Here is a 22,119-nt window from a genome sequence, read left to right as displayed (position 1 = left end):
ATAGCGAAAAATTTCAAAAAGAACTACAAAACCCACTTGGAGGGTAGATAATTTTCAAAAAAAATCAAGTTCCATGAAGGATAATCAATATTCTTAAGAGCATGTTTTTTCGCGTTGAGACATGCAGGGAAAATAAAAACTCTACGAAATAAAGAAGATTACAATCAAGTATAGGCCAAGCCAATAAAATGTATATTGCGTGTGAATAGCTACTAAGAATAAAAATTTACAAGCGACCCTGATTTATGCGTTTGGTATAGTTTGCCGCATCCATGGCTATTGTTATAACACCTGAGTTGAAAAAAAAAAAAATATAGCATCGGCATTCAAGTCAGTGTGGGATTGAGAATAAGGTTACCTATCACGATCTCAAAAATAATCAATACAATAACGATCCACTCCAGCTGCTCACCTGGAGATGACATACAATTCACGAGACAAGTGAATACGAAATGCATATAGAAAAATTCACAGGCGCCTACCATGAGAACTGGTCAAATGCTCTCTAAGCATATCCAACAAGTCTGAAATAACGCCTACACGCTGATTGAGGAGTTCCACTCGCTGCCCAATTTCCAAGTAGCGTCGAATGGCAATATAGAGAGGTTCCAAAGCAGGTTCACTCCAGAATATTTCGGGTGTGTCCAGTATATTACTGACAAGATTAATGTTGATTCGCATAATAAACAGTTGTCCGATTTTCTTCGTTATTGCAGTTCTGAACAGAATAAGGTTCAAAATCCTCTAATAAGAATATGAAAAATCGGGCTAATACACGAACCTGCTCATATGCACCTTGCCACTCTCTGCCATAGCCTGAGGAATGTGCTTAGTGGATTCAATCGTGTCCTCAATTAGCCCTTCAAATAGTGTCATCTAGAGGACAAACTTTAGTCGCAACAGGGTTGAATTCAATTACTACCACACCAATTACCTTGGTAGACTGCGCAATGGCATGGGAGATGGTGAGCTTCACCATATAGTTATTGGGATTTCGCAGGGTTATAACGTCGTTGTAGATCCTTACAAAAACTAACAGTGAATATACGCCACAGACTCCACCTGTTCAAATACATGCTTACTTTGGTTGGTCGAACGCGTTGTAATAATACCGAAACTCCTCTGTTTCTATGTCTTCTTTTGCAAGTTTCTCCTCCTCAAATCCAGTCAGTTCTTCTAAAATAGCGCACTCTTGGCTTTCCGTCATGCCCCAAAACACGACGACACCATAGTCGAAAAAGAAAATTTCTGGTGTATTAGCAGCATTTTCCTCTGAATAGTCCACGAGGGGTGCGCTGGAGGATGGAAAATTGTACGGCGTATATATACTAGCAAAAAGAGTTAGCTCTAAATCAGCGAGGCTTCAAAAAAAAAACAAGTACGCTTCGTCAAGACGTTTTGGCGCTGTTCCATTGATATTGTGCCTTGCATGCAAGGCCTTCATTAAATCCTTCATCCTGTACTGCCTGCATTTTACAAAACATGAGAAATAATCCAGAGAATCACTGGTTTCAGTAAGTGCACTCACGATGCTGTGCAATATGCAGTTACACGGGGCAATTTGGCCCTATCTAATTTGCTCAGTCGCTCAGTCTCAAATCGGCTGTGAGAAGGTATTTGCATAATTTGATTGTAGACATCGTCCATGAAAAACCCATCTTCTTGTTGAGGTACTGCCTCTTCATCAGGAAATAGAGCAAGTTTGTGACTTGTCTTGGTGGTTCCTAGGTGAGTGTTGAGAATTAGTTGAGCTAGAAAGAGCAATTAGTGTACAATACGCACTATTGGGCTGCTTCTGCTTGGGGCGATCGACGGGCATTTGGCTTGGTACAGTCACCACACGCTCATCTTCAGTCGTGAGCATCGAATTGGATTGTCTTGGGCGGGCAATTTTTGTAGACATCGCGTTCTGTTATCATTGAGATAATGAAGAGATTTCTTTTAGCCTCGCAAAATGAAAAATGTGGGGTAATGAAATGAATTGGAAGTGATAACCTAACCTAAAAATGCTGCTGAAAGTTTGCAACTTTTGGTAGCGTGATAGGCATAGAAGCGAGGCCAGAGTTACGAGCTTTGTATTAGATTAGTAGCCAAAGCTTTATTGCGCAAACAAAGTATTAACTTGCAAATTCATACCCAACCTAATGCTTTTCAAACGCCCTTTCCATACTTGGGTTGGACGTTATTTGGAAGCATGCAACTCTACAGCGTGCCACACCCTAATTCCTCACGTGTGCTCCCCCTTTTTTTAACAGAGTTTGGTTGGCATCCCTCTCTATACTAGGCAGAGTTGGGATGGCTCAGCGATCTAATTCAGACCTGGCTTACCCAGGCAATGGACAGGGAGGGATGACAAAAAGCAGCGGTACTTTTTATTATAATAAAATTTAAAGACAAGCACATTAAACCATTGAAATAACGAAATTCACAAACATATCTAAATAGCAAGTTTGAAAAACAGAGCGCAATTGTACACAAAAAATTAAAAGCATAAAGTCAATATACTAATTCAGTACGAGGGTTTCGAACGAGAGATGGTTGTTGACCATACGGCATGTTTTGATAAGCAAAGGCTTGAAAATGGGACGACAGAGGAGACATCGGGGCATAGTCTACCGAACGTCGAAGATAATTCTGTGCAAATGCCCAGCGCTAAGATAAACCAATGTTAGGCAAATGCGGTCCCAGAAAATCTTTTAAACGTAGGAATACTTTTTTCTGAATTATAGGCGACTGGGCCGGGCGGAAAGAAGTTTGTATCGATGTTGGCTTGCATTTAGGCGCAGCTGGGTGGTAGGCGGGCAATGGTTGGGAGGGGAGCGTATGAATAGGAGGCTTCCTTGGCAAGGCCTCTTTTGGAGCTCGAGTTGCAGGACGAGGGCCCTAAAATTTGGAGAGGATTAAATAGGAATCAGCCATGCTGCTCCTATTTGAATGCTTACGGGCTGCGTTGATTTTCCACAAGTTTGTGGTTCGGCAGTAGGGTCTACCTGGAGTGCGAGTGCGACCTCATCTAGCTGGATAAAGAGTTTGTTAAACTATAATAATATCGAATTAGTCGTTTGCAGAAAAGGCTTCCAGATTGAAGTAGCATTTACATCTTTGACGCTCGTCATGTCGTCGATGCCAATATGTCCGTTGTGCTAGAGATTAAGAAAATGGTGAATAAACTGCCGTTAATGGAGTAATGGCACTTGCAATATCACCTGGAAGTTTTGGGGTAATCCGATCATATCCTTCGATATCCTGTTCTTGTTTTTAGATTTATTCCGTTTCTTGTGCCCACTACCTGCGGTAGACCTATCTCTGTAATGGTAATTATGGTTAGAATCATTTAGTTGCCAATTTGGATCCACCTGTGTTTTGTTGGAGGAAATTTTAGCAAAAGATTGACCCATCTTGGAAGAGAAAACAAATGGTTAGCAATAGTTTGGAAATGCAAAATTGTTTAGTAGAAGGTTAGCAGGAGGTTAGTTGAGAGCGTTCAGAATGATTAGAAAGCTTCAGAAAAACTCAGTGAGTGCGAAAAGAGAGAGTGCTGGGTGAAATGAAACGCGTAAAACGCGTTAAGAAATAATTTCGCCCTCGGTCCCATTGGCCACTAATTAAACTCAGAAAAGACAAATGCAAATATATGCTCATGCACCATGGCTGTGTGTCCCTCCCCACCTACTGCGCGTATATTTTGCCCATCCTCCTAGTGCATTTCAACGCATCCTCTATTCACACCACACGTTGTCCTCCGTGCTCAGTCCCTTTGACCCTCTGAGCAATAACCGGCGGTTACAAGCCACACCCTCCTATTTAGGTTAGGTTAGATTTGTTCTGAAAAGCATCGTTGCATAGGCGACTATAGAAGTTCCTCCTTTCCGGTATACGCGGATTCCAACAAGAAGGAAAGGGATTATGTGAGTAGACTTTTATATCACTCATCCATCCATCCGCTTCTGCCCGAGGTGCAATGGAGTGAAGATGAGCCAGCGGTGCACCGCAGAGATTAATGTTTTTCTTTGGATCCCTAGCAAATGGCTGACTCTTCTGGACCGGCCGATAGTCGCGGTGGTAAGTGACCATTTCAGAAATGCTTTTTAATTGCTCGAGCAAATGGTAGAATGAGGATTGTATATGTTTGGGCTTGTTTGGCACCCTGTTTTTAGCGCATTTTCACCTTTTTCCTTTGCAATCTCGATCCATCGATCATTAATTATGATCATTTTTCACTCAAGGACGTGGCGGATTCGGACGCGGACGTGGTCGGGGACGTGGCCGTGGAGGTCGCGGACGTGGTCGTAGAGACGACGAAAAGGGTGAATGGTAATTTAATTTTGACCGATCTAGATGCTTCTCCCCTTTATTAAGTCACCTCAAATCCATCAGGGTCCCCGTCACCAAGCTCGGACGCCTTGTCAAGGATGGCAAAATCAAGTCGATGGAGGAGATCTATCTGTTTTCGCTGCCGATCAAAGAATACCAAATCGTGGACTTTTTCCTTCCCAAATTGAAGGATGAAGTGATGAAGATCATGCCCGTTCAGAAGCAGACGCGTGCCGGCCAGCGCACCCGTTTCAAGGCATTCGTGGTCATTGGCGATTTCGACGGACACGTCGGTCTTGGTGTCAAGTGCTCCAAGGAAGTGGCCACTGCCATTCGCGGTGCCATTATCTTGGCCAAATTGAGCGTGATTCCAGTGCGCCGAGGATACTGGGGTTCGAAACTTGGTGAGCCCCACACTGTCCCAGCCAAGGTACAAATCATATTCCTCTTTTTTGGCGCTTCTTTTTAATCAATCTCGCATCGTCATTTTCCTCTTAGGTTACTGGCAAATGCGGTTCAGTCATCTGTCGTCTTGTGCCTGCTCCTCGCGGCACTGGCATTGTTGCCGCCCCCACTCCTAAGAAGCTTTTGCAGCTTGCTGGTGTCACTGACTGCTACACAACCTCCCGTGGCTCTACCCGTACTATGGGCAACTTTGTCAAGGCAACCTTTGCGGCCATTGGCAATACCTATTCTTTCTTGACTCCTGATCTCTGGCGAGAGACGGAGTTCCAGACGGCGCCTTTCCAGAAATTCTCTGACTTTTTGGCTCAAAAGCAACGCAAATGAGGGGAGAATGGATACCTTATTTCTATGCGCATACTTTTTTAAATAAAAAAATATAAAATATCCTCTCTCTATCATGTTTTATCATCTTCGTCTCCTAGGCTTGAAGCGAAACTAGCTCCTTTTCAAATAGGATGGACCCTCGCGAGCATTCTATTTGAAAAGGGAATATCCACAACAAATCACTTTGTATCTTTTTTTTTTACGTGTCATTCTCGCAGGGAAAATGGAAGGATACATCTTTTCAAGTGTAAACAAAACTTTTCATTTGTGCAATGAAATATATGGAGGGCAGGTGACAAGAAAACCACAACAATAAAGTCTAGATTAGCTTGCCTAATAATCCGCCATGAATTTGTTCTTGAGCTAATTCAGTTGAAGAAGAAACACATGAAGAGAAATTTTCTTCTAATGAGGAAAAGCTCGTTCAAGACAGAAAAAAAGAGAAACGAGAGCGAGGAGCCAATTTATACCTTCGAGAACGCATCGCATAAGCCATATGACTGTTATTTATTTTTTTATGACTATCATTTTCCATTTTTCACGGCTGCGTGGAGGTGTATTCGAATTGCCCCTATTGTTAATTATATAATTGATCAAAAATAATGGTTGGGATCGGCGATTGTGCACACTCATCATTTTTTGACATAGACATTAACCAGCCTCTCTACTCGATAGGATCTTTCACATTTAAGTTACCAAGAGCAGCTTGAGCTCCAGAGAAAGATGGAGGAAAAGCAGGTAGGCCCATCCCCGTCCCCCAACGTACCTCTGTGATATTGAAAGAATTTCTCTTTGGAAAGGTGATGGAGAATATGCGTATATATCTCGAAATTGCAGAACAATGCTTCAATAACTGCGTGAATGATTTCACAACACGGACATTGCTCAATCGCGAGGTAAAATAGGACATCGGGGATTCGATGAAGCTAACCCAGTTGGACTGAATCCTTTGCATCCATCTACAGGAGCAATGTGTAGTCAAGTGCACCGAAAAATTTATCCTGTTATCTAAGCGTGCAGGGACACGGTTTGGGGAAAGACACCAGAAGGTAATGATCATCTTGGCAGACTCCTATGGGAAAAGATGTCTTGACACATGTGATTTTATCATGATAGTTCTTAAAAAAAGTGCAGGAAAGTCAACGACAACAACAGGAGTAGGCAAAAGGAAGGCGGCAGGGGAATACAAATAAAAATAGACTTTGTATATATAGACATGAAGAAACCAGAAATATATATCTCCTTCTCTCTTTAATAAATGAAAATTAATCAATATGCTAAGCCTTGGAGGCCCAAAACGCGAATACATCCTTCGTCCCTCTCTCCTCCACGACCCCCGCCTCCTCCCTTTTATCCTCCACTCCTCCTCCCCTTTCTTGGTCTATCACCCCCATCGGAGAATCGTCATCTAGTAGTGACTTGCCGCTAGATACTTTCCACGGGTTCGGTGCTTGAGTGCTCTCCTGCTTCTCAGGAGATTCATGCAATTCTACAAGCGGTCTGACTGTGGCCCGTGCCCCCGACGACTGCTGCTTCTCTACGGCCCACCACTCGCCCCCTAATGTAGTAGCGGAATTGGCTTGCGCCATGTTTCTATCGCTGTTTTGAAATTCGCTTGCTATCTCGGCCTTCCATACGACCTCCTCGTCCTCGTCCAAGAATGGGTTCTTCTTCTTCCTCTGTTTTTGGGCCAAGGGGGCAGGGCGAACTCCCTCCCATTGCTTGACCTCGATCCATCCCTCCTCCTCACTTTCGTCGTCTAGGAATGGGTTCTTCTTCGATGTGGTTGCTCTCGATTCCCCCTTTGGTGGATGAGCATCCCGTCCAACCTCCCACCATCGGAACGATTGTGAACTCGGAAGCGGCAGACTTTCCACTTCCTCCGCCTCATCCACACTCAAGTCCACAAGCACCCCTGTTGGTGGTCCCGTGTCCATCAAGCTACTCTCCACCGCCTTCTTTTCTTGGGGAGGAATGCCGCTGAGGGCCGCCACCTTTCCAGCTGCTTCCTTCACTTTCTCCTTATACAGGTGATTCATAAGGCTCCCTTTGGCTGCGTGATCTATCACCAGGATGTCAACCTCGAAGAGCGACATTACAGGGCGGTGATCCGACACCAAGAGTTCTGCACGGCTATAACCCAGTTGCCGTAACTAATGATCATTAAAAGAAAAATCAGTATATCGCTTTATTTTTGGGTGGAAGTCTTGATGATACCGGTTTTCCGCGATAGAGAATCCGGTCGGTCCAAGACGGTATTCGCTGTTTCTCGCTCGTGTCGTAATGGTGGGTGCCGTTGTCGTACTTGTAGGTGGGATCAAATGTGATGGTACCCTCTTCAAACCCTTGGAAAACTTGACCAAGCTGCATTTGTTGAAGTAACTAATAAAAAAAAATCGTTTGAGCCTCACGGCCAAGCGAGCTCGATGAAAGGTTAGGCAATAATACCTGGTCGTTTTTGAGCAGCTCCAGCAAATTCCCTTGCTGCACATAATATCGGACGTCCTCGTTGGATAAGCCGATTCGATAGTTAAAATCTCCGGCCCATATTACCGCGCTAGTCACTCATGCGTTAAAAAACTCAGTATTAGAGAAGAGGAATGGGCCCCACTTACTCATGATCGGCAATCCCTCTACCACGCTTAAAGGCCAGCCCCTCCGAGATCGTCCGATAGTCATTATTTCTCTCGTCGTAGTTGGAGTGTCCCGCGGCAAAGTGGCCCGTCACGAAGCACAAGCTCGTGTCGGCAAAGTCGAGTCGAATCGCCACTGCACCTTTGTTGCCACTCATTCCGCGCAATCCGGTTTTTTTCATCGAGCATTCTACGTTTTTTATAAAGGGCACAATGTCTTCTCGTGCGAATATGAGGAGCGCAGCTCCGACTAGCTGCCCTGTGCGAATCATGATGTATCGATGTCGTGGGGAAGAGCGCTTTGGTGAAGAATTAAGAATTCGCTCGGTCTGTTTCTCCCAGTACACCAACTTCTCCACATCGGCAGAGACAATCTGTTGCGGAGTGAGCTCGACAATCTCTTGAAACGCGATGGCGAAGAGTTCGGGATCCTGGGCGGCTACCATCGTAAAAGCAAATCAGCCACGTGCTCAAATGTTTACTTTAACCAAAATAGAGTTACAATCGAGGCCCCAGAGCCAGGGATCTAGCGTTTCTGTGCCTAGTAATTTGCCGTTCAAGTTGTAGGTGCCGGTGAAAATAGTGATCTTTTTCGTGGAGGTATATTCTGCGGCTCTAGAGGAAACCAATGGAAATTCAAAATATTGCTTAGGACTTCCAACCATGGGCAATGGACAATTACCTTGTGAGCAAGTCTTTAGCAACTGCTTCATGGATAGGGTCGTGTATCATAATTTCCTTCTGGCTCATGAGCTTACCCTACAGCACAGAAATGGCCAAGAAGTGAGCCTCTCCAAATACACTCATGAAGCGATTCAGTGCTGGACATTACCAAGAAATAATCAATGGACTCTTGCTTGGATTTGTCCTGGAAGTTGTTTATCACAAAGCGATTGACGCTCTTCGTCGCATCGTTTAACAGGGTCGCAAAGGACACCTTGCCCGTCCTGGTGAAGGTGGTTTTCAGCGCACCTGTGCCGGCGTAAATCCGCGAGAGGCCGTCCCCATTCTCCGCCCAGAGCATCGAGTGATGTTGTAGCAGCCCTTCCGAGCTCAGACCAAGACTCCTCAAGTGGTGGAGAATCACTTGGCGCGACAACTCGCTCTGCACGATGTTGGTACGATCTAGACTATCTAGACAGCTCGTCCGAAACACGCCACTCTGCTCCAACACCACCGCATCCCTCTCCCCCTCCACCAAGAAGTAGCCAAACTCGCTCACAAGATGGTTCAGTCGCCGGATCAATGACGACACATTCTCGTAATTGCCCCCACGGCATTCAGAATGGAAATCAAAGTTGGTGAGGGAAACGTCCATACCCTGGGCTCGGAGCAGGCGGGTTTGTGCCTCGTAGGCCTGGCTGAGGGTGAGCTCTCCGGAGCCCTCGCGCTGCTGGAGTAGATTGATTGCGTGGACTCGGCCATACCGTGAAAGCTGCTCGGCAAAGTGCTTTTCACTGGCGGGGCGGGTTGCATCTGCGCCGCGTGAGATTTTGATGCGGTGGTTCATCACCTGGATCCCTTGCTGCTCCCAAAAGACTGTATCGAGAAGAACGATTAGAGAACAAGGCACGCTTGGGGAAAGTTTGAGAGCAAATTCAACATACCAGGCACGCTCCCGCGTATTTGTGTGTAAGCTAGACACCACTGGTCGGTTTGCAAGATGGTCTCGGTCTAATCAATACAACCTACGCGTTAGTGGATGGGTGACGTCTTCAGTGCGCAAATCAAATAGGCACCTCCACAAAATTTGCCACATTCCCATCATCGTCTATTCCTCGAGTATTGAATCGTGTGCCTACAAGGACCATGGGGGAGGGAGGGGGATTAACTCTAGTTTTCAACCAAGAGGCACAGGTGGACTATACCGGCGCGTTTACAGCTCAGCTTTGACAGTATAGATAATTGGGCTCTATGTCCATCGATGTAAGTGTCTGATATCCCAACATAGCCCTGAATCGCAAGCACCTACAATGGAGCAGAGGGGCATATGGATATGACAAACCTATGCATTTCCATGGATCGAAAGACAAGCACTAACCAAAAACCCGCCTCGGTCCAACTGTATCTTTTCGTCCCCACTCAAATTTTCCCTGAATTTTAACAGTTCCTTCAGCAAATACCAGTTCCACAGGAAATGGTCGTCGAAGGCGTGCAAATCAAACACGCCCGATGTAATGCGCGCCTGGACTGTTCGTGTTAGATCGAAATCGGACGAGAAATAGTAGCTACCATTGGCAAATAATTTTTTGAGCGAATTGCAGGGATGGGCCACTGGAGTGCCGTCATCATCCTCATCGTAAGACCGAGCATTGTAGGAGTCGACATCATCCCACAGACCATTGGAGAGCGAATAGAATGCCACATCGGTGATGCGGTGCACCGATTCTCCGGGTCGGATCTTGCCAAGATGAATGCAATCGGTGATGACGGACAAGAAAATTTCTGTGTCATCAATGAAAATCATGTAGGAGAGTCGTGTGATTAGAAGGGGAATGGAGGGAATGTGTTACCGTTATTGACGTGAATAAGCCCAAGGCATCCGTAGACAGGGTGTGCATTAAGATAAGTGTAGTTGCTCACGTCAAATTCATCGACAGGAACCAGCCGGACCACACATTTAGGGTCCACCGAGCCGTGATATTGCTCGAACACTAGGACGCTTGCCGGCGTATCGCCAGATATCTGGACGGGCCGTAAGCAGAGAGACCGGGGATTGTTCCTGACGAGTAATGTACTTTGCATGTCTTGGACATTGCTTGACTAAGAACAGCCGCTAAGAGAAAGTAGAGGCGGGTAGGTGCAGCTTTTCTCTAGAATATTTCCAAAACGGCTTATTGCGGCTTAGCAATATTTTCTTTTTTTTTGCCACATTTTGCATCTGGCCCGAAATCAAAGTGCTTCAGCAATACAACTGAGCTTGCGTTAGGATTCTTAAGATGGTTGAGACGGCCACGACGTCTCGGTTACCCACCTTCCATATCTCTGCCAGCACCCTCCTGTACCTCAGTGGGGTTCTCACAGGAGTCACCCTACTTGCTTGGTATCACCACCGTAATCCTCCCTTATCGCCCAGCCGCCGTCAGCGTCGGCGCCGAAGGCCGTTTCACTTCTCGCTCTCCTCCTCTTCCGCAACCCCGTCACGGCGATGGTGGCCTTGGTTTTGGGATGAGCAGAGAAGAGTCGATGAGGAAGAGCTTGGCGGCGCTGTCGCTGCTGCCGTTGCGGCTGCGGCCACCGCAGGCGGCAATGTGCAACGCATACAAAACAATCTGATGGACCTGTTCAAAGATGAGAATGAAAACACCAACTTACTTAATCTACTCTACGCGATTGCAGAAGATCAAGCGAGAAAGGGTAACAAAGCTGGCATTCATTATTACACTCAGAAATATTAACCGATTTTATTCAACTCATTTGGCTATGAATCAGACGGCTACATACATCGTAAGTTATTTTGGCGTTTTTCCACACTCTAAGGCATTGATGCGATTCTGTTGCTCTATTCCAGGAGGGATTACTTGCAATTCTTGCTCGGTCACGCCCATTCGCGGGATCCGATACCGTTGCGCCAATTGTGTCGATTACGACTTGTGTGAGCAATGTGAGGCGACTGACTGCCATATAAAAACGCATGTATTCCTTAAAATTCGCATTCCAATACCCCCTCTTGCCAATCCGCGCAATGCCGTTTTGGATGTATTCTATCCAGGTTTGTGTCATGATGGACATTCATGCCATCCTACAATTGAACTGACCCAGGCTTTTTAATGTATCAGGAAAACCTTCCAATTTCACAAGTTTGAATCTGGAAAAAATCAGAGAGCTTCAGAAGAAAACGCACTGTAAGTTCATTTTTATATATTTCTTTTGGGCCTGGCTTGATGTTTTTTTTTGCCTCCTCGTCCTAGTCGATCAAGTGGAGCTTACCGCTCTCTACGAGCAATTTCACTCGCTTTCCACCACGCATCGGCGTCGGAAACCAAAGCCCACCATTAGCGCAGAGTTGGGTCAGGACGAAGAGGGGTTTGAAGACGAGGAGGAAGACGAAGCAGCGGAGGGATTGGCCAATGGTGCCGTACGAGAAGAAGAGGAGGAGGGGAGAGAGGCGGGGGAGGAGGAGGAGGAGGAGGAAGAGGAAGAAGAGGAGGCGGGGGAGATGTCTTCGAATTCGGGTGACACGGGTGGTGGCGAGGGAAATGGGGGTGGTATAGACCGCGAAACCTTTGAGCGATGCCTGGGGCCGCTGGGGGTCGAACGCAATCTGATCACGGACCGCATCTTCAACTTTTTCGACCAGGACCACGATGGGATAATCGATTTCCCCGAGTTGGTATGTGGGCTCTCCATACTCTGCAAGGGGAATCTGGAGGAAAAGATCAAATGTAGGCCGAACACTCCCGTGTTCACCCATTTCTTTTTGTCCACGAGTGCGCAAAACTAACGAGTTTGCTTGTTTCTGTATCAAGATGTGTTCAAGGGATACGATTTGGACGACGATGGGCGAATCTCGCGCGATGAGCTTGGGCGGATGTTCCGGGCGTATTTCCAGCTGAGCATGGAGTTGGTGCGGGATGTCATGCGGGCGATGCAGGAAGAGAAGCTAGACCTATTCAATTTCCCCGCGAGTCAGCCGGTGTCCTCTGCGTTCACCGCACCCATTCCGCCACCTCCCGAGGACGACGACGAGGAAAATGGAGGGCTGAGCCAGGGAGAGAGCGAGGATGAGGAGCAAGGAATGGCAGAGGATATGGAGCTGAGGACAAGAAGGCGCAGGCAGAGACTGAGGCGGCTAGCCAGAGCTCAAGGGATGGCCGCGAACCAGAAAGAGCAGCCGCCCGAGTCCTCAGACCCGCTTGTGGAAACATACAGGAGGATTCCAGACAGAGAAAGGGGGGAGGAGCGGAGCAATGAGGAAGAGAAGGAAGATGGCGGGGGCATGGAGGGTGCTGTGAATGGGATGGAGGGAGTGGATGAGCCGCAGCACATGGACTACGTGGTGGAGGGAGACGAGCTTGCGGCCGGCAATTACCCGATCCTGGAAACCTTGACTCAGGAAGCCATTGATGAGATGGTGGAGCACACCTTTTCCAACATTGCACCGGTCAATGAAGATTACATCTCATATGAAGAATTTTGCCGGTTTGCCCGTACTGATCCTAGTCTGATCAGCTGGTTCGAGGCATTGGGAAGCGTGTTTTAAAGCCTTCATCTTTATATTCTCTTTTTTCCATTTTCCAAATGTACTTTTTTATTTTTAATTTATCCAATTCAATAGACATTGATTTCTCCTTTTCTCGCCATGATGCGAATGGGCTAGCCCCCACGCGCCTGACCCTGTTCTGTATCTTCCTCATCTCAATCTACTAGCGGTGATGAGCCTGCGGCTCTGGATGACCCAGGGGAAGGAGCATGCGGCACGGGCTGCCCAACGCGCCCTGTTACGCGAATCTATGCTTCGGTATCTTTCAATTATGCTCCTGCTTCCCAACCAGTCTACTCAGCTCCAAACTCGGTGGCTCAATCATGAGAGGTTTCAGCGGCTGAAGAGGAGGGTCGGGGGGGGGTCTATGGTGCCCTTCGAGGCCCTCGCCTCTCACACAGGCCATGCTGCCCTGGATCCTTGCATGTTTGAGGATTAATGCGGCGCCCGTTCAGGCTGGTGCTCCCCTCCCCCGCTAGTATTCGCCTCGGATGCGCGGCCGTTCTCCCCCGCCAGCCTCCAGGGCCGGGCCTGCAGGCGCTGAATGCCATCTGGCTGGCAGCCCATCGGGCCCCTCCGCTTCTCGGTCTTCACGCATAGTGAAGCACGCAAGCCTCCTCGCCCCCACCGCCTCTTTCCTTAACCGGACGGCCCCTATCAACCCTAAATACATCTTTGCTGTCCAAGCGAAAGGGGGGGAGAAATCTTGTTTGCCAAGCAAACTCCCCCTCTTGGCACAGCACAGAGAACATTCTCAGCGTCGAATGAGCATAGCAAGGAAACTTTAATAATAAACAACAAATATGCCAAACTTAACCCAAATAAAAGAAAAGAGGAGAGAGAAGGGGAAAAAAAAAGGAAGTATATATGAAAACAGAGAGAAAGGGAAATATAAGGAATAAGAAAAGAGGAAAAAGAAGAGGAACAGAAAAAAAAAAAATGGGAGAAAGCAAAGCAAAAGACAAAGAAAGAAAGTGGGTGAGCAAGAAGACATAGAGAGAACAAAAATGAAAGGACACTATGGAATATCATCAAGGCTGTTTCCTCCCGAGAAATCCCCCCTCCCCGGCCCCCCCTAAACAGAATTGTACATGTGCTATATTTTGGTGGGGGTGCGGGGGCCTCGGCCCCATCCCCTTCGCCCCTACTTCTTCTGCGCCCCATTCGACTCCACCCCCCAATAGGTGTGGGAGGGCGGATACTGCCCTGTGCCCTGCCCGTATAGGGAGGGCTGTGCGGAGGAGGCGGGGTAGGGCGGGTACTGTGCCGAGCTGAGGTACTGCTGTGCGACGTTGGCGGGCATGCCAGGCATGGGGGCGTAGCCAGCGTGGGCGTAGGAGCCCATGGACGAGAGATAGGTACTGGACGGGGGGGCCGAACCCTGCTGGGGCATCTGGGCGGGGGGCGGCTGGACCTGCTGGCGGCGGTCGTCCTGCGCGGCCGCAGCATTGTAGAGGCTGTCGCCGGCCTCGGCGGAGCCGTAGGCGCCGGCCTGCCGCGAGGGCGGCGAGCGGTCCTGCTGCTGCGAGGACATGGACATGGAGGAGGAGGCGGGATCGGGGGCGTTGAGGCATGCCTGAATCAGATTCTTGCCCTCGGGCTTCGTGACCAGGGGCTGCAGCTTGGGGGTGGTGAAGGTGTACACGAGACCCGTCTCGGACACCACCAAGAGCAGCACCTGGGTGCCCGTCAGGGTGGAGAGTTCGTAGGCCTTTTTCATGATCCCCGCCTTGCGCTTACTAAAGGTGATGTGCCGGCGGTTTTTATCTGGCAGGCCAAAGCACGAGATTAGTCGCCCGCGAGGAGAAATCGCATGATCTCGCTCGGAAAATTAAATGACTCACCCTCAATGTACTCGATCCGGATCTTTCGGCGGCCCATGGATGTGCGCTTAGCGCCCTTTGGGCGCTCGTCGTCGTCGTCCGAGTCGGAGCCCGCCTCGACGATATCCTCATGCTCGCGTTTGGCCCCGCGCGGGTCGTCCGCCAGGCCGGAGGCGGAGAAGGCCGCCTGGCCAGGAACACCGTCGATATTCCGTTGACTCATGGCTGTGCTGATATTTGTATTGGTGCGAAGCAAGAGTCTATAATAAACAAGGGGGAAGGGGGAGAAAAAAGGCGAGGATCAGTAGGCTGTTATTTTTGAATCACCACAGAGGAAGAAAAGGAGAGAAAAAACGTAGATAAAGCAGACGGCATGATATGGAAATAAAATGTGGGTTAAGCCATTGCAACAGAGGAAAGAAAAATAAAAAAGGGAAAACAATGGACGAGAGCCAGGGCTCGATGGGGGGAATGGGGGAATGATTAAGGCACGGCGGGGGGAATGCTGGAGCCGCGGCAACGGGGGATCCAGCTCGCAACTCACATGCAAATGGAGATATGGAAGATTCAAACGACTTCTTCTCACCTTCCTTTTTAACAACGAACACTCACCCTTTTTGAGCGAAGAGTAATTTGAAGTTTTTTTGGGAGGGATTTTTTTATACACGATTACGTTGACACCCCCTCCTTTTGGACTAGAGACACTGGTGGCTTGGAGGTCTTGCATTTTTTTCCTTAGCCAATTTGGAGACCTGCAACCTCCGGCATCGCCCGCCCCCCCGCCCCCCCTCCATCGGCATCGAGTGATGGGCGGCGGCGGCGGCAGCAGCAGCCTGGCCGACGCCGTCCGTGCCGCACCCCCGCACAGCGCCAGTCTCCGGCGCCGTTTTTTCCTGCGCCCATGTCAGCTTTCCAGTCCTCATTTGGCCCCCCATGCCCCCCTTGCTGACGTCACGCTTTCCCACATGAGAAAAAAGCTATCTGAAATGACAGTAGGGTGTTTGGCATATGAAAAGCCATTGCCTAACCCCAGGTTTCACCCTGGGAGGGCACCCTAGGTCTCCTTCTCGTCGTTCTCGCTCAACCACGGCAATCCGCTCCTCTCGAGTGGGCAGAAACCTCTGAATCATCGTGTCAAAGTTTGTTGAGGAGACACACCAAACCATCTGCGGCTTTTGCTCAAGATTAAGTTTATCACTAAGCACCGCGAGGCGGCGGGGGGTTGGCCTGCCCTTGGCTCGGCGGCCGATGCCCAGTTTAGCTTTGCTTCTCGAGAGGGGGCGGCCACGTGAAATTCCTGATTCAGCAGGAGTCGGCCGCAGGGCTACGGGCCTCTCTCGCAAGCAGGATAGCAGGGAGCTCCTCTCGTCATCCCCGCCGCCGCCCGCCCCCCCCTCCTCCGTCCCCTCCCCAGATGCTACCCCGCACGCTTATCTAAAGAGAAACCTGCGGAGTCAGATTCGCATGAGAGTTCGGGAAATTGGCCTCCTTCTCCCCCTCGCCCCCTGCTAGTGGATCACGCAAACTCAAACCTCGGCAGCCAGAAGCATTGTGGAAATCACCTCGGGATTGCGGCTCGAGTGAGCCAAACGAGGGTCCCGACCGAATTGGAACCACGGCCAACGCGCCTCCATAGGCGACCTTTCACCATGCTCGGAGCGATTGGATTGTGCGCCCAGGCCATGGAGGAAGCTGTGCCATACACATCACTGGGCCAAAGCAATTTGGCGATTTTCGTGGCCGGCTCCACCGCCGGCCCATCCCTTTGCTTCTGCGCCGGCAGTAGAGGTTAGCCGAGCGGCTGGCCGTCTTCGCATCCGCTAGCGCCTGCTCCAGCGGCCGTGGATTCAGGCTTGTGCCGCGGCCGCGTCCGCGTTGGGAACCCCTCTCCCCCTCTTGCCCCTATCGCACAGATCACAGTCGGAAATTGGATTTATCCGTCCCAATTCAGGCAGAGCTGGCCTCAGCTCTTCGCTTCATCTCTCTGCATACCAACTGGAGAAATTGCCGCTTATGGTGTTACGCCTGCCTTTTCCTCTCTTACCCTACGAGGTAGGTCTCTCCCATCCTCGGCAGAGAATGCGGCGGTTATTCCCGCAAAGGAATCTCTCAAGTTCATATGTGGATCCGGATGAAACTTCAAACTATAACATATTATTATGTCCTCGTAGCACACGTAGCAAAAATAAGAGAGCTGGAACGTTAAGAGAAAAAAGCGATAGGGACGGTTTCATTAATAAAAAAGAAATAATCATGAGAAGCCTGCAACGTTAGTAATATTAAAGGTGACGGGAGGAAGAGAGGGAGGGGGGAAGGGGAAGGGGAAGGGAAAAGAGAATGGTGTTTTTTTCGTACATTTAACAATTTCGGTTAAAATGGTGGGTGAGAAGAAGAATCAAGGGAGCAAAGAAGGAGGAATAGGTGGAGGTGGAGAAGGGAGAAGAGGAAGAATGAAACTTTATATATAAAGGAGAAAGAAGAAGAAGAAGAAAAAGAAGAAACATTCACAAAAAAAAGGAGAAAAGCTTACACAAAAGGGTGTAGAAAGAAATAAGAGAAAAGAGTGCCTACCTAAACTATAAGAAAAAAAAAAACTATAGCCATTTTTTAAACCTCACATTGTTACAACGCTAGAAATCATATTCAGTTCATGCCAAGTCACGGGTAGCTCAGGGCAAATGCAAGGGGCTCAGTCCTCTCGCAATTCCGTAGAGCCGTTCGTCTGCGCAGTCTCCTGCTTTGGGAGCGGCGGCTGAGTCTCCAATTCTTTGGGCTTATGTGTCTCTAGCCCTGCGCTCTCGTTCTGGGGCGGGCCTCCCCCTTCGTGTGCTTTGGGGTCGTCTACTGAGACAAATCGTGGCTGTGCTTCATTCTTCTCGTTAGGTGGGTTGGATTCGGATGGAGTTTCGACAACGGCCTGGTTCTCTGGTACGGCAGGGTTAGATGCGGCCATAGGCTCTGCCGTCGGCTTCTGCGACGCTTCCGAGTTCAATCCTGTCAACGAATCCCTCGCGTGGGCAGGTTCGGGAGGCACCGTCTTGGCCTTGGCCTCCGCAGAGGCTTGGTCATCAACGCTGGCCGGCTGCCCATCTACCTCCATCTTGGTCTCCTGTCCCCCAGGCTTGACTTCCTCGGACTCCTCTTTCTCTTCTGCCGCTCCTTCCTCCTTCGGCACCTCCTCCTTGGCTATCGGTCCGTTCCCGTTCTCCGTACTCCCCTCCCGTGTCTTCTCTTCCAAATTGCTCTCTGGCTTCTTCTCCGCCTCCGCTCGACCAAGCATCTCCTTCCACGAGGCAAGTAATACTTTGGAGCGAGCATTTAGATTGAACTTGTCGTCGGGGCCGAAATCGAGGCTGCACATGCGCTTCACCACTTTGCCGATTTTAGTTTCCTATTCGGGGGAGGGGGGGGGGGGAGTGGAAGGTCAATGGATGTGTTAGCACCAGAGATGAACAGGAAGGAAGAAGATTCCTCTTTTACCCTTAGCATGTCGAGATCAATTTCGAATTTTTCCACTTTCTTGAGGGCATTATCCATCGCAACAAAATCGTCGGGCTCCCTCTTATCCTGTCAACATGAGGCAGCATGATTAGATACCCATGAACATACATTGGAAGACCAATCCTATCCGCCCTACCGAATCCTTGAACACAAACTTCTGCAACCGGTGTCGGAGTCGGAGAAGCCGCTCTTTGGGGGTTTCCTCTTGAACCGCCATGTCCTTCTTGGCCGAGGATTTAGGTTCTGCTGGGCTTTCGTCGGGAGTGGCTTCGTTTTTCCTTGATGAGCGGCTTGCGGATGAGGTCGAAGTTGACTTGCGCTATAAGCGAGGAAAACCAAAAATTAAAATCGTTTGTGAAAAATTATTCCCTTCACAATAAAGAACCAGAATAAACATGGTTGATGAAAGCAACATACACGTTTATTCTTGGGTGTGGCCTCTTCTTGCTCTTCTTCGGAATCTACAATCTGTCGCTGCCTCTTCTTCGCTGACGAAGTGCGCCCCGCGCTCTCTGCCTTGCCTCGACTCGCCCGACGCTTCGGGGTCTTTGTTTCCTCTTCCTCCTCCTCCTCTTCGGCGGCTTCCGTGCGCCGCCGCGAAGCCAGCTTATTAAGCCGATCCCGTTTGCGTTTCTTCACGGTATCTTCATCCTCCTCGAAATCCATATCTCTTCCCCCATCCTCCTCCTGCATCTCCTCCTCCTCCTCCTCCTCCTCCTCATCCTCCTCCCCTTCCTCTTCGTATTTCTTTTCTCTCTCCAGCACCTTCTCCCATTCTTTCTGGAAGAGTTCTGGATCTAGTGCCTGCCGGAACGATTTTTCGAGCAATTGATTCTTCTTATAAACTTTGGCGTTCAATTTTTTCTCCTCCTCCGCGGCATCAAACGGTCGCAGCTGGTCCCGTGAGAAAAATCCGCTAATAATGGAGAGACATGAGTGAGTGGAATGGCACACTGATAAGGCATCAGAAGCAAAAGGCGATCCAAAATAAAAATATCTGCTTACTAGTCCAGGGATCCAAAAAAGAAGGCCGTGTATAGCTTGGCATCTTTGGGCTTCTGCTTCAAGACCCGCTTGGGAACTTCGCCCTCATCTTGAATCTTTGGAGCCATAAATAAAAACAAAAGTGAGCATCGAAACAAGAGACACGTCGAAGATCCGTGTTCCCGCATCCTACCTTTGCAGGCCACCAAGGATATCCCCGCAGCTTTGCAAGAACGATCTGACCCGGGCCGTATTTATGATTGCTGTTCGTCTCGGGTTGTGTGTCCGACATAGCTTTTGAGATTTGCAATTAAGATGCTTGCAAACAGGGATGCGTATCTCTTTCTGAAGAAAAACTGGAAATAGTATGCACTCCTGAACACGAGAAAAAAGAAATAGTATAAAATCAAAGGCAGATGGATAAGAGTCGCGATGAAAAAAAAAAAAAAAAAACGACGGGCTCCCGGTCAAAATTATTCCTACACCTTGTTGACTCTTGCGTCACTGTGTGACATCACTTGACAAGCCACATCAATTTTTCAAAAGTCACGCTGGAAAGGGTTGGGGCTGTGGACCCTATGCAAATCAAAGTAATCCCCCATCCATCCAAACTTAGCAGGTCGACACCCTATCAAATTCGGCTTCACCTCAGCATGGATCAAGGAACGCATTTTTCTGATTTATTTTCTCAATCCCTGGCCGGCCACTTTGGAAATAGGAAGAGATCTTTCTTCCTTTTCCCTGTGCACCGAGCATCGGCGAGGCAAGGCAAAAGGAAGAAAGAGGGGTAGTCGAGAGGGGGAGAGGAGATCTGACCTGTGAGTTACAGACAGGTGGTTATTGTATTTATATGGAGCGTTGTTTGGCGCCGCGAGTGGTTCCTCGTCTTCCCCACCGCAGCTCTGCTACCATCCGTTTTCTGCGAGCGCCGTTGAGCAGAGACAGCGTGACAGTGCTGGCACCGAGCTGGGGATGGGGAATCCCACTTTTATAGATTTCTTGGAAGGGTTCCCGCCCAATTTGACTAGGATTGCAGGCCAGACTGGGTCGGCGGCAAGTGGATGCCAGTCTAGGCGAGATCCTCCCCCTGAGGCATTTGCTGCAAACATCTAATGCAGAAAGCTACTTTCCCCAGAAAATTCGTGATTTCTTTGTTGAAATTCTAACCTTATTTTTCAGTTTGTGTGTCAAGCTCTCTCTCTCTCTCTCTCTCTCTCTCTCCACATCAACAATTTTAATACCGGATTTCGCGGCTCGCTCTTTTTCCCCACTTTTTTTTTCGGCCCATTTCGTCGTTATATCCTTTCCGTTGCCCTTCTTTTCTCCAGTTTCTCTTTCCTCCCTGTCGACTACCGCCGTTAACGAAAACAACCACCAAAAGCATAGCTCACCTGCCTTCTCACCTCACCTCTCTCCCCCCTGCCCATACTACCCCTCCGCACTCTCTATTGTTGGCGTCGATTTGGGATATGAACCGGCTTCCCCCCATATCCGAGCTCTTAGCCTATGCCGATGCTCATAAAAACCCGGCCCTAAGACGGTCTCTCACTCTCACTCTCACTCTCTACCACTATAACCTTGTTGCTAACCTGCTTTTCGCTACTGCAGGCCTCCTCCTGTCGATGGCTCGGCTGCCGCACCGTCAATCGAAAACCTACCGCTGGCTGGTAGAGTCAATTCCTGGAGCGAGGTGATTATGAGGCATTTTGCCCGAAACCCACAAAACCTTCGTGCTTCTTTGCTCTTATTCATCCCCAATTTTGGCCATTCTCTAGGAATGCTCGGGTGGCATCCATCTGCTCCTCTCCGCCGGACAGTGGGTCGACTCTACGGAGTACCGGCCTACCCTGCAGCCTCACGCTTTCAGTTCTGCATCGGGTCCGCAGCCGCCTCACTGGCAACCTCCCCCTCTTGAACCCTCCTCTCCGTCCCCCGTCTATACAGCCACCTACCGGTATACAGCGTGCGGCTACGAGCAACAGCCGAGAGGCTCGCAGCCCACCCCTCCTCTGGGTTCCCCCCGCGCTTCCCCGCATGGATCGCCACTCAGCTTTCAACTCGGATCGAGTAAGGGGAAGGAGAGGGCGACCGAAGACGAAGTACACAGCTTCGCTGCCTATGTGCCCAAGAAAAAGTGGTGCGAACGGTACCGCGATTTATCAAACGAGATCACGCCTCCCAATAGCCCGGTGCATCTTGGTGAGGACGAAGAAGAGAGCCTTTTCCCCCCAGCCCTAGGTTACTACCGCCGCGACGAAGGCCTAGAGGAGCGCATGGAAGAGTGGGTGGAGTGCAGGCGGCTCAAAAGGGCCTTAGAGGAAATCGAAGAACTTCGAGAGCCGCGCTTGGATTTTGCGAAAAAAGCAGGAGAACAGAAGGCAGGGGAGGAGTTAGCAAGCGAAGCGGTCAACCCCATGGAGGACGAGATGGAGCCGACCCCAAAGAGGCCCTGCAAGCGCGGGCGTAAACGCACGGTGCCAGGAGAGGAGGGGGAGAGATGCGGGAGTTGTCGGGTGTCCTTGGAGCAGCTGCCCACCCGGCGAGGATGGAGCGATACGATCCGGCTATGCAATAAAGACGGGATTGCGTATGTACTCTGCTAGTTCGCACTTCACTGCTTCTCTAACAGTTCCTCCCTCCCTATGGTGTTGCTTCCGTTTGGCCGCACCTTGACAGGTACATGTATACACAAATGGTGTGTATGAACGAAGCCTGCCGCTGGATACCCCGCCGCTCAGACAAACGGAAAGTCAAAGAGGCGGCCGCAAAATCGGCTGATGGCAAGCCTCGTTGTCTCAAGTGTGAGAGTGAGCTGAAGGAGTAGCGTAAATGAGTGGTCATGCGTGTTCAATATACATATTCTATTTATTCT

General features: G+C 49.4%; 12 protein-coding genes across 12 annotated transcripts; 5 read left to right on the top strand and 7 right to left on the bottom strand.

Annotated features, from left to right (window-relative positions):
- Positions 1–226: 226 nt before the first annotated feature.
- VTP21DRAFT_5850 (uncharacterized protein) lies at positions 227–1,903 on the bottom strand (the record flags this gene model as incomplete). Its single annotated transcript, XM_069396416.1, has 9 exons — positions 227–291; positions 359–412; positions 483–718; positions 782–876; positions 935–1,022; positions 1,083–1,328; positions 1,383–1,466; positions 1,529–1,724; positions 1,783–1,903. 9 exons carry the CDS (start codon positions 1,901–1,903, stop codon positions 227–229), a joined length of 1,185 nt encoding a protein of 394 aa, XP_069247505.1.
- Positions 1,904–2,496: 593 nt separating this feature from the next.
- Positions 2,497–3,398, bottom strand: VTP21DRAFT_5849 (uncharacterized protein; the record flags this gene model as incomplete). The annotated part of the gene is made up of 5 exons (XM_069396414.1): positions 2,497–2,652; positions 2,713–2,883; positions 2,943–3,038; positions 3,099–3,143; positions 3,207–3,398. The coding sequence occupies 5 exons, from the start codon at positions 3,396–3,398 to the stop codon at positions 2,497–2,499; spliced, it is 660 nt and encodes a 219-aa protein (XP_069247504.1).
- Positions 3,399–4,025: 627 nt separating this feature from the next.
- Positions 4,026–5,103, top strand: VTP21DRAFT_5848 (40S ribosomal protein uS5; the record flags this gene model as incomplete). Its single annotated transcript, XM_069396413.1, has 4 exons — positions 4,026–4,062; positions 4,227–4,314; positions 4,378–4,744; positions 4,813–5,103. The coding sequence occupies 4 exons, from the start codon at positions 4,026–4,028 to the stop codon at positions 5,101–5,103; spliced, it is 783 nt and encodes a 260-aa protein (XP_069247503.1).
- Positions 5,104–5,705: 602 nt separating this feature from the next.
- On the top strand, positions 5,706–6,264 carry VTP21DRAFT_5847 (uncharacterized protein; the record flags this gene model as incomplete). Its single annotated transcript, XM_069396412.1, has 5 exons — positions 5,706–5,708; positions 5,779–5,841; positions 5,904–5,999; positions 6,069–6,152; positions 6,220–6,264. 5 exons carry the CDS (start codon positions 5,706–5,708, stop codon positions 6,262–6,264), a joined length of 291 nt encoding a protein of 96 aa, XP_069247502.1.
- Positions 6,265–6,380: 116 nt separating this feature from the next.
- VTP21DRAFT_5846 (uncharacterized protein) lies at positions 6,381–10,481 on the bottom strand (the record flags this gene model as incomplete). Its single annotated transcript, XM_069396411.1, has 12 exons — positions 6,381–7,256; positions 7,321–7,485; positions 7,552–7,660; positions 7,719–8,175; positions 8,239–8,351; positions 8,419–8,495; positions 8,569–9,275; positions 9,344–9,410; positions 9,476–9,534; positions 9,605–9,704; positions 9,778–10,181; positions 10,250–10,481. 12 exons carry the CDS (start codon positions 10,479–10,481, stop codon positions 6,381–6,383), a joined length of 3,366 nt encoding a protein of 1,121 aa, XP_069247501.1.
- A 194-nt stretch (positions 10,482–10,675) lies between these two features.
- VTP21DRAFT_5845 (uncharacterized protein) lies at positions 10,676–12,939 on the top strand (the record flags this gene model as incomplete). The annotated part of the gene is made up of 6 exons (XM_069396410.1): positions 10,676–11,093; positions 11,169–11,183; positions 11,248–11,448; positions 11,516–11,581; positions 11,648–12,121; positions 12,206–12,939. 6 exons carry the CDS (start codon positions 10,676–10,678, stop codon positions 12,937–12,939), a joined length of 1,908 nt encoding a protein of 635 aa, XP_069247500.1.
- Positions 12,940–13,414: 475 nt separating this feature from the next.
- On the bottom strand, positions 13,415–13,971 carry VTP21DRAFT_5844 (uncharacterized protein; the record flags this gene model as incomplete). The annotated part of the gene is made up of 2 exons (XM_069396409.1): positions 13,415–13,617; positions 13,683–13,971. 2 exons carry the CDS (start codon positions 13,969–13,971, stop codon positions 13,415–13,417), a joined length of 492 nt encoding a protein of 163 aa, XP_069247499.1.
- A 112-nt stretch (positions 13,972–14,083) lies between these two features.
- VTP21DRAFT_5843 (uncharacterized protein) lies at positions 14,084–14,985 on the bottom strand (the record flags this gene model as incomplete). The annotated part of the gene is made up of 2 exons (XM_069396408.1): positions 14,084–14,706; positions 14,784–14,985. The coding sequence occupies 2 exons, from the start codon at positions 14,983–14,985 to the stop codon at positions 14,084–14,086; spliced, it is 825 nt and encodes a 274-aa protein (XP_069247498.1).
- Positions 14,986–15,457: 472 nt separating this feature from the next.
- Positions 15,458–15,928, bottom strand: VTP21DRAFT_5842 (uncharacterized protein; the record flags this gene model as incomplete). The annotated part of the gene is made up of 2 exons (XM_069396407.1): positions 15,458–15,739; positions 15,791–15,928. The coding sequence occupies 2 exons, from the start codon at positions 15,926–15,928 to the stop codon at positions 15,458–15,460; spliced, it is 420 nt and encodes a 139-aa protein (XP_069247497.1).
- Positions 15,929–16,444: 516 nt separating this feature from the next.
- VTP21DRAFT_5841 (uncharacterized protein) lies at positions 16,445–16,968 on the top strand (the record flags this gene model as incomplete). Its single annotated transcript, XM_069396406.1, has 3 exons — positions 16,445–16,550; positions 16,614–16,814; positions 16,934–16,968. 3 exons carry the CDS (start codon positions 16,445–16,447, stop codon positions 16,966–16,968), a joined length of 342 nt encoding a protein of 113 aa, XP_069247496.1.
- A 483-nt stretch (positions 16,969–17,451) lies between these two features.
- Positions 17,452–19,539, bottom strand: VTP21DRAFT_5840 (uncharacterized protein; the record flags this gene model as incomplete). The annotated part of the gene is made up of 6 exons (XM_069396405.1): positions 17,452–18,153; positions 18,243–18,329; positions 18,400–18,582; positions 18,681–19,179; positions 19,269–19,363; positions 19,441–19,539. 6 exons carry the CDS (start codon positions 19,537–19,539, stop codon positions 17,452–17,454), a joined length of 1,665 nt encoding a protein of 554 aa, XP_069247495.1.
- Positions 19,540–20,716: 1,177 nt separating this feature from the next.
- VTP21DRAFT_5839 (uncharacterized protein) lies at positions 20,717–22,071 on the top strand (the record flags this gene model as incomplete). Its single annotated transcript, XM_069396403.1, has 4 exons — positions 20,717–20,787; positions 20,856–20,937; positions 21,023–21,834; positions 21,924–22,071. 4 exons carry the CDS (start codon positions 20,717–20,719, stop codon positions 22,069–22,071), a joined length of 1,113 nt encoding a protein of 370 aa, XP_069247494.1.
- Positions 22,072–22,119: the final 48 nt, after the last annotated feature.

The sequence above is a fragment of the Calcarisporiella thermophila genome (assembly GCF_041956535.1).
Source record: "Calcarisporiella thermophila strain CBS 279.70 unplaced genomic scaffold VTP21scaffold_24, whole genome shotgun sequence".
Lineage (NCBI taxonomy): Eukaryota > Fungi > Calcarisporiellomycota > Calcarisporiellomycetes > Calcarisporiellales > Calcarisporiellaceae > Calcarisporiella > Calcarisporiella thermophila.
Note: the sequence above shows the minus strand (reverse complement) of the source record. Positions and strands in the feature narration are given on the sequence as shown.